This window comes from Parasteatoda tepidariorum, chromosome 2, assembly GCF_982258835.1.
Source record: "Parasteatoda tepidariorum strain Cologne lab strain chromosome 2, Ptep-v5.0, whole genome shotgun sequence".
NCBI lineage: Eukaryota > Metazoa > Arthropoda > Arachnida > Araneae > Theridiidae > Parasteatoda > Parasteatoda tepidariorum.
Genome location: NC_141756.1, coordinates 123313456 through 123327464, shown reverse-complemented (window position 1 = coordinate 123327464; position 14009 = coordinate 123313456). Strand labels below are relative to the sequence as shown.

The 14009-nt window shown below is 31.0% G+C and overlaps 1 protein-coding gene across 1 annotated transcript in view; it reads left to right on the top strand.

Moving 5' to 3' along the window:
* Positions 1 to 14009, top strand: part of LOC107440653 (E3 ubiquitin-protein ligase MYCBP2) — a 194178-nt gene that overhangs the window by 131402 nt on the left and 48767 nt on the right. The window contains exons 57-60 of the mRNA XM_087158274.1: positions 1151 to 1310; positions 1407 to 3395; positions 11207 to 11356; positions 13647 to 13940. Coding sequence (XP_087014400.1) covers positions 1151 to 1310; positions 1407 to 3395; positions 11207 to 11356; positions 13647 to 13940 — 2593 coding nt within the window. The remainder of the gene's footprint in view (positions 1 to 1150; positions 1311 to 1406; positions 3396 to 11206; positions 11357 to 13646; positions 13941 to 14009) is intronic.

Below are 14009 nucleotides of genomic sequence, written 5' to 3'. Positions count from 1 at the left end.
TACCAAAAATCACTGTAAATAATAGAACTAATTCAAAACAATCAACAGTATAAAAACATTTAACTTAAGATATTTGTTGAAAAAAAATGTATATGTATGTATTGGAGTTGTATATGTATATATTTCTCGTTTTACGGTATATGTTTTTATTCTTTTCACTGTGACATATGAAACCAAGAATTTTGCCTTCGGGCAGGAATAAGGATGTATATATCCTTTGCGGGTGGATTGGTTGGGGATTATTTGAAAGCAGTTTTCACCAAAGAAATTATTATTTTTTTTTTAAAAAAAACACTAAAATTTAAGAATTTTTTTTTAAAAATAAGACGCAAAAAATATCTGTCTTTTTTAATTGTAAATTAAATTACTCTAATATTGAGGGAAAATATGCAATTTTAGAAAGGGGTATGACACCTTCTTTCCTAAAAAAGGAAGGAGGCTAAACTCCCTCCTGACCCCCTGATTCTGTAGTCTCTTTTTGAAAGGTTAAGTGGATGAAAAACAGGGGTCTGTCCAGGCCGAATTTGCTACCGTTTAGCGGTACCTTCACAAATTCAATTTTATTTAAAACGGTAGTTTCACAAATTCAATTTTATTTAAAACGGTAGTTTCACAAATTCAACTTTAGGAAAAACGGTAGCTTCACAAAATACTTTTCCTTAAAATTTTGTTTTTGTATCCGTTAAGAAACATTAAATCTATATTTTTACCATGTTTTTGTGCTGATATTTTAATATAATTTTTAACTTTTCACAAATTATGTCTAAATTTTCACAAAATAGGTACCTTTCAGAAAAACCTAGACAGACCCCTGAAAAAGCTGCATTGTACCAGAATTTTTTTTCTAAGAACTGTGTTATGGCTGATCATAAGTTTGTTCATTTTTGTACTAGAATACAAATTTTCTTTGAAGATATATCTTTTTTAAAGAAAGTTCACATCTTTAGCGAATCAAAAACAATTCAAACTTATATTTAATAAGTACCATTAGTTTTATTTAAGTTTTTTAAATATAGAGTACACAGTACAGTATGAAAAAAAAATTATGTACTAAATTGCTGTTTTTGTAATTCTGCTAATTAATACAATCAATTATTTAAGAATGCTTTGTTGACATTCCTTACAATGTTGTTTTGTGTTTATATTTCAGTGATACTTCTGTAGGCTCACATTTCAGTACAATTCTCAAAGATTTATCTCAGACTGCTCCTACTGGTTGTTTAGGTTGCATCTCTCAAAGAACAACTATTAGTCCACTGAGCACTCCTGGAACACCAGGCACACCTGCAACGCCTGGAACTCCTAAAAAGGTTTCTAAATTTTTGTCAATAAGCAGTGCTAAACCATCCTATCAAAATTTGTCTCCAAGAAAATCTAATATCGTTAATTTTGTGTTCTTATTACAGGAAGTGAATAGCATTGCTACAACAAAGAGCGTAACACAGACTGGAACTCAAACTAGTCCCGATGGTGTGAAGAATCATTTTAGTATTGGATCAGCCGGTGCCAGAGAAGAACCAACAAGGGTGTCTCCCAAGTTGTCCAGGAAAGATAGAACCTCTCGACAGTTGCGTAATAAACGAGAAAGAGTGAAATCTCCGGGATCTCTTCGTGAAAATTCTGAAAAAACCAAAGAAAAAAGTGTTACCAAAGAGGCCGTGAAAGAGGCAATGACGCCGTCTATTGCCGAGTGTCTTCGAGCAGTATTCGCAGCCTTTCTATGGCATGAAGGGATTGTTCATGATGCCATGGCCTGTGCGTCATTTCTTAAGTTCAATCCCACTCTTCCAAAGCAAATAACTAGTGTCGTTCCTCATGTAGCTATTAGAGAGAAAAAAGAGCACTCCCCCCTAACTAAAGAACAGAAAGCTAGGTATAGGCATTCTGTCGAAGTTGCCAGTCCAAGTTTACTGACATTCCAATATTTTGAATCATTTTCGCCTACTCCGTTTAATGCTAACATATATAAAAGCAAACTTGGCCGAACTTCCGTTGCTATCAAGGAGGATGTTGTCGAAGCTTCAAAGCAGTTTGATGCCAACAGTGAAAAAAGTGACAGTCCTTCAAAACGAAAAGCCAGCGTGAATGAAAAGTATCAGTTGCCTCAATCGCTTCAGCACTTAGTGATACTGTGGGAACATATCTCCTCATCTAGCTTAAGGATAGTATCTCAGCAGCTTGTGTTGCCCAGTCCAGTGACTGGTTCAAAAGTCTTTCAGAGGTTAGAGAAGGAAAGAAGCAATAAAGACAAGAAAGTTAAGAAGAAAAAAGATTGCCGTCCTGTCTTGACTGTCCGTGGTAATTTTCTTGCCGAAGCGGGCGGCGGCCCGTTTGCTGCCGAAAGAGAAAGCATGTGCGAGCTGTGTGGAAACTTTTTCCCCCATCCAGTGACCTATCACATGCGACAAGCCCATCCGGGTTGTGGTGATCATGCAGGTGGGAAAGGGTACAACAGTGGAGGTAATTTCTGTGGCGGATGGGCCGGAAATTGTGGTGATGGAGGCATTGGGGGCAGTAGTTGGTACTTAATTTGTGATCGTTGCAGAGAGAAATTCATTCGCCAAAAAGGACAGAGCTTAATAAAAGAGAAAGTTAAAAAATCAAGAAAGAAGGCATCACCTACTAAACTTCTTTCTCCTTTGCCTCCCATGGAGGCTCATCAAATTATGAAAAACAATGCCTTATTTTTGTTGGAATTATCTTCCTCTGCTTCTTCTGGTCTTCCAACCAATGCTACTACTCCCAGTAGACTCTCCCTGTATAATAGTATGTCTAGTGTATATGAAGAGAATGGTTTCTATGACGTTTCCCCTTTCCATTTATCTTCTTTTCAGTGCTTGGATGCCCTTGGTGTCCAGCAACAGTATAAGAATATGATAGGAGAGGAGTTTCTTTCTGAAGACGACATAAGGGCTCTGCAGAATGGTGTTGAAAATATCAGTTCCTTGTCGAATTTATCTCCGGGAATTATGCGATCTCTGACGATGAACGGCGGGGCCGATTTGCATCTAGTCAACGTGAGGAGGCGCAAGTCGAAAGTGAGAGAGAACGAGAGCAAAACACGCACATTTCACAGATCTATTTCTGTTGGCCTCACTTCCAGAGACTGGATGAAGCAAGAAAGTGGCCCGGGTGCTGCTGCTGCTGCCGCCGAGTGCCGGATCATCATGACCAGGAAGCGGAACAACAGCAGCGGTTGCGAAGATAGCAGTCCTTCTTTTCTCTGTCAACCCTCAGCAGCCTTAACGAAATTAGTCTCTGTGTTGATGGAGAGACCTGTCATCTCTCGTAGGCCGGTCATGGCTTTCATCCTTCAGCAACATGACTTGGATAGCTTGCAATTAGCTATGAAACAAGCTCTTAGAAAGGCTTCTTGTAGAGTATATGCATTGCAAGTAAGTTATTCCGTCATTATATTATTACATTTCTTTGTCAGAAAATTAATTTGATACATGGTGCGTTACGTTTTTAAAAAGTGCTTAAAGGTGCTTATTTCCGATGTTCGTTTTTTAAAAGCCCTTAAAGGTGCTTTTTCCATTGTGTGTGTTTAAAAAGTGTTTAATTTTCCCTTTTCGATTTTTGTCTTTACCTTGTCAATTTTCGCCAACGTGTAAAAGCGTGCTTTTCACATTGTTCTATTCAAAGCTTTCACAATCCATTTCGGCCTACCATCGATTCGTAGCGTATCAAAGTGCCAATCATTTTACATAATGTTTGATGAAATACTTGCTGGTCCTCATGTGCGTCTACGGAGCTGAGTTCGTGAAAATATAGCGCTCTCATATGCAACTCTGCTGCATTTTGTTAGATATTCTCAATTTCAGGCTTCATTTTCAACCCTCTGAAATCGAACTGAAAAGTCTCTCGATCTTCTTATGGCGGCTAATATAATAAAGAAAAAGATTCTTTGTCAGATACTAGTTATTTTATCATGATCATGTGAAGTTTTGAAGTCATTTTGCATTTTGTTATTGTATATAGTGCTTGAAAGGTACTTATTTTTTGTTTAAAGATTTGGCTACGCACCCTGTGATAGTTTAATATAAAGGTTAGTATAGGGGTGCACAACCTGTGGCCCTTCGACTACTGAAGTGTGGCCCGCGAGAGCTTCTAAACACAAAAGAAAATTTTAAAATTGCAATTTTTAATCGCACTTTTAAGTCATCACGTTTTGACACAATCAATTTTAACAGATTCTTTAGTAAATGTACGTTTAACACGCTTTCTTTAAGCCGATTTTATGGAAAATATAAATGATTTATTTTAAACAGTTATTTTCGCTTTTCTACATGATTTCAAACATCTCGAAATTTTTATTTCGACGCGAGTTTCAGATTGCCCATTTAAATAATCACTTTTTGGTACACTTTTTTTGTGACAATTTCATCTTAAGTCTAAGTGATTTTTTTTTTTTTTTTTTTTTGCAATTCTTTCAATTGTTCTATTACGTCATGCAAATTTTAAATTGTTCATTTGACAAGCTTTATTCATGCTGAGTTCAGCATAAATATAAGTAATCCCCCCCCCAATTATTTCTATACTTTTCCACATGATTTTGATGATCCCGTTATTTAACTATGATGTTACTAAGACACTTGATTGTTATTCGCACAATTAAATAATCACTTTTTGATACGGTATTTCAGTACAGTTTTATCGTAAATCCTAGTTATTTTTCCTTTTTTCCACAATGAATATGATTTGGTCAAATGTGGTAATGAATTGTGATTTGGTCAATAACCAAATATTCGGCAAAAAAAAAGAAAAAAAATCGACTGAACGCCGTACACTTGGGGCCAAATAGCAAAATCTTTTAGCAGCATAGCAACACTGAAACTAACTTTTCAATGCTCAGAATAATATTCTCAGAATAATATAATTTAAGAAAAACGTATTCTTAAATTAACTCTAAAAATAAGGCCAATCAAGAATGTTTTTTAAAATGTCGCAAAGCGAAACAAGAGAGCATAAAAATCAATTTTAATTTTTGGAAGAAAATTTTAAAGCTTAACATCTCAGTTTTCCAATTACCAGAAAAAGCCAAGAAAAAAGAATTAAGTCAACAGAACTGCTATTAAAAAGTAATGCGTTATAATAAAAACGTCTAAAAAAAGTTTTTTTTATTTAAAGAAAATAAAAATTTAGAAAAAACAAAAATGTTCTTAATTTTTTAAATGAAAATCTTATGCAGAAAATCTCAATTTAAATTTTTCTCATTGCCATAATTTTAGAAGAAAAAAAATTGCTACAAAATAAATTTTATTAGAAACTTTATTTTTTAAAAAAAATGCTGGCATAATAAAAATGTCTAAAAAAAGAAAAGCAGAAAAAACAAATTTTTCTTAGTTCCTGAAATAAAACTTTAATACTGAAAATCACACTTTTCTATGTTACTGTTTATTTATATTACAGTACAGGGAAAGAGTGATAATAAATCAATAGTATGAGACGTTCTGTAAAATACTTGATTATAATAAAAACAGCAAAAAATGGAAAAAAATCCTTCTCAGTTCTCAAAGTATCGAAAAAATTACAATATTGACATATCTGATTATAATTTTTCTATTTTTTTTTTAAAAAAGTAATATCTATAAAAATTCAAAAATAAAAAAAACTTAGAGAAATACATTTCTAAAAAATATTCTGCCGAATATTTGACAGATCATTCAACCAACTGAATTTTTCACAGGAGGGCCAAATACTCGTTACATCCCTAATTTAAATGTAATGTTATTGCAACTTGAGAAATTCATAAAATGGAAGAAAACGTGAATTTTTAAACTGCTCACTGTTTGTAGTTAAGATTTCAATTTTTTGTTTCTGAAGTGATCTTTTTCGATTAAAAAAAAGGAAAATGTTTACGATAAAGAAAATCTAATAATTAATAAAATGAAATAATAAAGTACATAACAAAATAAGCATTGAAGTTTATTTTGAACTATCACAGTTTTGTTTTTCTTCAATTAAAATATTTAATTTGAATTTATATTACTTAATTATGACTAAATTTTTTCCTACTTTCATTCTGTGGGCATTGCATTTTTTTTTATTTATTAGGATTTAATTCTAAAAGAAATTTTCGCATTGCATGATATGATTTTAAAAAAAAAAAAACGTTTCTTTTTTTCAATGTTTATTTATTTTCTTCAATCTACGGTTCATATGATAAAAATAGCAATTTTTTTTTAAGCAATTTTCTAATTCAGGGTTGGCAAGGTTTAGGACAGAGTGGATTAATCCACGGTTTAAACCGTCCTGTCCAAAACTGTCTTAAACTGTCCAAAACCCTTTTACTCAAATTATGTCACAATTTTTTCTGAACAATATTTAAGAGGTAAAATAAACATAGAACTAATAACTTATTGATAATTAAATATACTAGAGAATATTTGTTTTTAAAAGTATAATGTTTCATTAATATTGTTTGACTCTTCAATTTAAACAAAGGAAGATTAATCAGTAATCAAGTTCAATTGGTCCTCTCATTCAATAGTGCATAACTGAAGTTTGGCCTTGCCATACAGGTTAAAATATTAGGGACTAAGTACTTGGTTCAACATAAACAGGTTTATTTATCTATAGTACTATTCAAGAATACTTTTATTTCATTCATGTTCAATTCTTTCAGCATAGTGGTGATACATCACCAGTGTCAGTAACTGAAACTGATGTTATGCCCTTCAAAACTGTTAATACATTTTTCAGTTATTTTGTATTTTCAATTTAAACTAATATATTTATATTTAAAAACAATTTTTTTTAAATAGATGTCTTTTTTATCATCCTGTAATGCAAAAATTATAAAAAAAAAATTTAAGAAATATTGTGAAAAATAGAAGGTTAATTTTTGAACAAATTTAGTATTTTTTTTGAGAAAAATTATTATTTTTTAATATTGCCATATTTAACCTTATGCAAAAATATTATTTATCAGTATTAAAAGCATATTTATATTTAAAGGATTAGGTATTCACTTTTGTTGTTCAATGAATTGTGGAGCTTCAAAAATTATAAACTTTTTCCTATTATATTTTATTATTTTCTTTTAATAAGTTATAGTAAATTGTATAAAAAATATCAAATATTTATTGATACATGTAATTATTATGTGTACAATGGTTACATCTATAGAATTTTTACCTTTTACCAAAGTTCAAGGTTTTGGACACTTTAAGACAGTTTTACCCAGTTTAGGACAGTTTTACCCAGTTTAAGACAGTAAAACAGGAACACCTTTAATTTTTTACAAATATATCACTAAGTTTATAGATAAAAAAAAAAATAGGACGCGAATGTTTAAATAAACATTACTATATTTGTCATTAAAATGTCTAAATACATGCGCGGCCCTTCGTTAGCCAACCTGCTGTGCAAGCGGCCCTTCACTCAAAAAGGTTGTGCACCCCTAGGTTAGTAGACATGTGAGGCTCCCGAGTGAGTTTCGCAACATGACATTGCATGCTTAATAGATCTTTCTGTGTTGTATTGTCGATTCATTGTAACTCTTTGAATGCTGACGTACATTATTTAAATGCAGTTTCACATTATTGATTTTATTATACTTTTATTAAGATAAATATAGATAGTATCTGGGTGAAATATTTAGTTAAAAATCTATAAATATAATTAACTTTTAGAGCAAAGTTTTATCTTCTTTAAATTTTCATTAATTGGAATTCAATACATTTACAGTACAAAATCACGTAACATACATTAATTTTCTCTGCTTCAACTTTCACATAATACAAATTGAAGCTTAATATTATGCTACAAAAATAATAGTATTGTGGGAAATCAACAATGTCAACCTTCATCTATGAAAAGGTACCCCTACATAGAATCGAGTTAACATGCCTTGTATACTAGTGAATTAAAATTGAATCATTGTAATTTTAGACACGTTACAGTATTATTTCAATAAAATTTCGCAATTTGACTCAAGCAAATGTTATTTTTGTTAGCAGTTAATAATTAGTGGTGTCAACAGCCATTGTGATTTTTAACTCTTGTGCAATTTTTTTATAGTAAAGAAATACATTCATTTTGTTATTAGTGTTATACAGCGCTATGAAAAATTTAGAAAGGGTACACAATAATCATAAGTTTGTGAAACACTGATGTAAAGGATATAAAATAGATTACCATAATTAGGGCTGCAGGTCTGTCGCGGCGCGAATTTCCGCGATGATTCCCTCGAAATTGTCTTTTTTTTCTAAAATCCGTGAATTTCGCAATATGTTTTGATTTGCACGAAAATTGCTTAAAATTGATTTTTTTTTCTTCCCTTTTTTAATTTATTATTTTTAGTAAACAGAATTTTTTACTTTCCTGAAATCTTAAATTGAACATGTAATATTGATTAGATATTAAGAGGAGTGAATAAATAGAAAAATGACAATAAAATAATTCAGAGATAAAAGATAATCCCCCTCTTGTCATGTAAGGTGGTCTTTCTACACTTAGGGAAGGTGATAGATTGATAGGATTACCTTGCTGAAGTCAGTTAAAGTACAAAAGAAATTGGAACCACAAAAGAGGGAAAAAGTCATAAATCAAATGTTTGACATAAAAATTGTTTCACAGGCTATTGCACTGGGCAATGAAATTTCTACTACCTTTGTACATATCCAGACAATTTCTCCTGAGAGGCTTCTTGTGATTTCTTAAATAGGGGTCAGTTTCTTAGAGGAGCGGGAGATAAGGCTTTTGTAACTAGTACTTTAAATGAAGAATGTTTAAGTTTTCACAGCACAGTAGGGGGAGGGGCTCTTTAATATTTTGTTAACTAGGCCTTTGTGTTTAGAAACACATGACTTTGTCTCAAAACGAATATTTGAAGCCCTTCTTATTCATTGGTCTAATAGCAGCAGAGTTAGAAAGAACGCTCTCTAGGATAAGCCTTGTTTGTATTTTAAAGGCTAGTCCCATTTTTTTTAAACCCTGCTGATGTAAGTTTGCTAGTTAAAAATATGAGCCATGCGAGTAAAGCAACTGCTTTTGAGCGATGTCAACAGTTCAAAAATGGAATTTTTTAAGTTAGAAAAAACCTATTATTTTGTAGCACATGCAATGTTCCTGTTGATTTCTCAAGAAAAAATAGCTGTGATAAACACTTGAAAAGTAAGATTCACCAAAAGAAGATAGCTGGGGAACCAAGAGTAATTCAAGCAAGTATTACTTCCTTATTTGAAAAAAAACTCGTCAAGAGCAACATCGCGCTGTGGAGATTTCTAAGTTGGTTGGTGTTTTTGCTGCAACAAACATTCCGTTGCGTAAACTTGATAATCTGGTATTGAAAAGTTATTGAGAAAATTCACTCAAAAACATAGGTGTCATATCAAGCTCCAGTCACCTACGAAGCCACTATCTACCAAAGACTCACGAATCTCACAAAAATCAAGTTGTAAATGTTCTAACATCTGCCGCTGGTGTTAGTATTGTCACAGATGAAACAACAGACCCTGGAGATAGATATATTCTAAACGTGTTAGCTGTTCCATCAGTAGAAATACAAAACGACGATTCGAAACTTTCCTTACTTTCATTTTTTCTTGAAAGCATTGCGTTAGAAAGTGTGAATTTTAAATCTGTCAGTGAAGCAATTATTCAGTGTTGTCAAATTACAGACTTCGCCTTAATGCTATTACATCTTTTGTAACTGACAACGCATCTTATATGAACAGAACGTGGGGAAAAAGCTTAAAAGCTGTTTTTTTAAATTCTGTTCATGTTACTTGCAATGCTCATCTTTTAAATCTCTTGGGAGAAATATGGCAAAATGAGTTTGAAAATGTAAATAGCTTTGTAGTTCATTTTCGAGCTTTTTTGATGGAAAGGGGCAAAAAAGCTTCTTTAACACCGGTTACTGTGCAAACTAGATGGAATAGCTGGTTTGAAGCTTGTTTATTCCATGTAAATTATTTGGATATGTACGCTGAATTTTTTGATAAGGAAAAAGAAAATAGTAGTAGCTCAGTTTTAAGCGCAATTTGTGAAGAATGTAATGATTCAAATTTGAATATAGATTTAAAAGAAATTGAAAAATATACTCCATTAATTTTGAATCAATTGACTTTATTTGAGAAACAAAGAATTAGTTCCCATGTTATTTACAAGGAAATGTACGATTTCTCAAAAGTATTGGAAAGCAAATTAAAACGCTGTGAGCGCTTAAAATCAAAAAATGTTCTAAGACTGTGTGAAGAAAAAATTAAACACAATTTTTTTGAAAGCAGCAACAGCCATAAACAAAGATTTCGCCAGCCAGCGTCAAACTTTTTTAAAGCATGCCGAGTTTTTTATCCCTGTCAATATAAGTATTTAAGTGTTTTAAATGAAGAGGACAATTCTTCAGTTTTTTAACACATTCCAATGTTTAAAAATGACGAAGAATTGATAAGGGAATTTAATTCTTACAAAGCAACTGTGAAGGAGTTGCACGTTGATGAAGGAAAATTGATAGAGTTTTGGAAATCAAAGACCGAACGATATCCAAAAGTGGCAATTCGATGTTTGTCGGTGCCTACAAGCAGCGTGGACGCAAAAAGATCGTTTTCCAAGTATAAAAATGTACTAAGTGATGAAAGACGTAGTATAAATGAGAATAATCTGACAATGTACAATACTTTGTACCAGAATTCTGTACATTTAGATAAAAATATTAGTATTGCTTGAAATTAAATAAAAATATTTTCATTGTGTATTTTTTAAGCTTTTTTTATTATTTGTGCAATTTCTGTCCTTTTCATCATTTATATGGTAAATTTTATTGTGTTTAGAATATGCGTAATTTTAAAAATTTTCTGTAAATTTCGGGTATTGTTTCCCGCGACAAACTTGCAGCCCTAACCATAATCTATGATTTTTGACAGTTGCCATTGTTACCATAGACTTGTTATTTATTTGTATAAGTTTTAATCTAAACCAAATCCTTTCATTGTAATCATCATTTTTGCCAATATTATTTTGTGTATTTTTTATTTTTTTAGTTATTATTATTTTGTAATATTTAAATCTTGCAATTATTGTTGGCTAGTTTAAATCAAATATTTTTCAAAAAAAAAAAAGAAATTAAACCTACTTTTTTGTACATTTTTTTAAAATAATTTACTAAATATATAAATATGTTTAGTTTTTATAAAGCCAAATGAAAAATAATAAATTTTTTCATTAAAAGTGATTTCTAATTTTGATTTTTGACTTGCAGATTTTAAAGTGGCTTTTGCGAATTGTTACTCAGCCAATGTCCCTTCATGACTTGTTGTGGTGTTTTGTAGCAGCTCTCTCTCCAGCACCTTTTGATAAAAATGATGAAGAAGGGGATGAGGACTCACCTGAGAAAAAAGATCATGAGATGGTAATTTCATTTTATATAAGTTCTATTTTTAACACTTATATATACTTTTTACAGTTGTCTTGTAGAAAAGAATGTAGTGGTAATTTAATAGCAAGTCAGGGTTTCCACTTTGCAGGGAGAACAAAGGTTAAATAGTTTCTGAGTTGAATATTCAACTTTATTCAAATTCGATTTCTCAGTAACTATTCGGCAAACTCAAATTTTGTCTTATTAAATAACACTCTTTAAAATGATGTAAAAATTTTCCTTACAATTCAAATATTTTGGACTATTAAAATGATAAATAATCTTTAAAAATTATTTTTTTGTCTGAAATTATCTTCAAACAGAGGACTTTTATAATTTTGTGCAAAAAATGATGAAATTAACATTAAACGTTCAAACTTTGGACTGCTCTCCTGGCCGAACTGTTGGGGCTATATTTCACAGATTGTGACTTTCCCCTATAGTTTGAGGCTAAAAACTCCATGGGGAAAAAAGTATGTATAATCAGAGATAGTACTTTTTTTGTGTTTGATTTCATAACATAAAATATAGTCTACACTAATTTATTAGATTTGAGGTCATCCTCAGGAACCATTTAGATACAGAGTTGCCACTCCACAGGGAGAGTAGGGAAAACCTGGAAAATACAGGGAATTTAAAAACCTTCTAAAATAACAAGGAAAATGAAGGGAATTTGGAATTTTTCTTTACAAACTAGAAAAAAAAGAATTTTTTTTTTTTTTAAATGTGGACGTCTCAAAGCCTAATCTGTGAGATATGTAAAGATGATAGTTCAGCTATATTAAATTATTTAATATATTACAGCATTATTTTTTTATTGTTGAGTTTTTCCAGCAACTAAAACTAGAATCGTTTTCCCAGTATACCACACAAGTTCACATTGATTGTGTGTTTCCTTATAACATATTGTGTATAATATATGCAGGGAATTTCTTTTACGGATGTGAGTAGCAACCCTATAAGTACTGTGTGTTGTATAAATATAAACATGTTTAAAAGTGCGACCTTTCAAGGCCAGTTTATATAATCCCATAATTCTGGTTGGATGAAAGATTACTAGATCAATTAAATCAAATAAAATTTTACAGGTGTTTGGATTTTTTTCTAGTTAAATTATTAAAAAATGTATGGAATTTAATTGTATATTATGTCATTAATAAAGATGGGACTATACCTTCACATGGAACATATTTTTATCAAATTTACCTTCAATATTTTGGATGTTCAACTCTTCATTACATTTTGATTTGTTGCTTTTTATAAAATTTAGGATCTTGAAATTACAAAGAGGTAATATAAAAATATATAAATAATATAAAAAAGGGTTGATATAAAAATGTTTAAAATTTGGTAATTAGTTCATATTGACTTTAAACTTGTAAATCAAATCATATGGGTTTCAGACATGCAACTACAGAGTTAAAATTTGATGTGCTTAAAGGGGATTGATACTTAACTTGATTTATGAACTTAATACAAGTTTTTTTTTACAAAATTCTAATTTTCTTAGAGTTATTGCATTTTGGGCTATTTATTTTCCAGTTTTCTTTTGATTCAATTAATTACAATTTATTTATTGTATGAAAATTTATTCATATTGTGCCCTTTATTTTAGAATAGATAGAAATTGTTTTCAATTTAAACTGTTAAAATGATATAAGATTATTGTAAGATAATCATTAAAAGGTAAAAATATTTCTCCACTATTTCTTCTTATTGTGTCACACACTCTTTATTCCTAAGTTTATTTTTTCAAGTATAGGTTATTGACTTTCAGATCCTTCATTTCTACGAGATCAGTGTAATAACAAAATGGTCTTACATAAAATTGTAATCAATACTTATTTTACTAACAAAATTATCTTTTTTAAAATATATGTATATGGGCTTTTTAGAAAGAAAAGAAGAAGAAAAAAAGGAAAGGAAGCAATCAGGGGGGTTTAGTGAATAAGTGGGTAACAGAGCCTCTTGGTGAATAAAAATTATCTTACAATTTTGAGAAGTTTCTTTTCAATTATGTAAGAAGTTTTTAAATGAACATTCTTGTTTTTAAGAGTTCTTGCATTGCTTAAATTTTTTAGCTGTTCTATTCATTTCATTATAGAACTCGCTTTTTACTATAGATTTCCTTTCTTTCATTGCATGATTTACACATTTTTTAACTACTAATACATTCTATATTTATTTTCAATGAACCATTTATAATTAGTTAAACCTATTGGTTTTTACTGTCTAAAGTAATTACTAGCAAATAACACATGACTTTGTAAATATTTTTTTCCAGGAAAAAGATTTAGGTGTTTGTGAGCACCCCCTTTCTGACATCACGATTGCAGGTGAAGCCGCTTATCCTCTACCGCAAACATTTCATGCTTTCCTCCAAACTGTGTCTGACTTGATGATGCTGCTTCCTGTAGGCTCAGCTCTGCAACAAATAGCCATGAGGTGTTGGTGCTTAAAATTTCACCCTGAAGATCACGGTTTCCTACATCGCAGCCACGTCTTCTCTAACATTAGCAAAATACTCTCACGCACAGAAGAGGAGGAAGACACAACTGCTGTAGAAGACATGTCCCAGGTACTAAGTTAAGCAACTTTATAATTAATACACTAATTTTGTTAGAATAAAACAAGTTTTACACTTTGG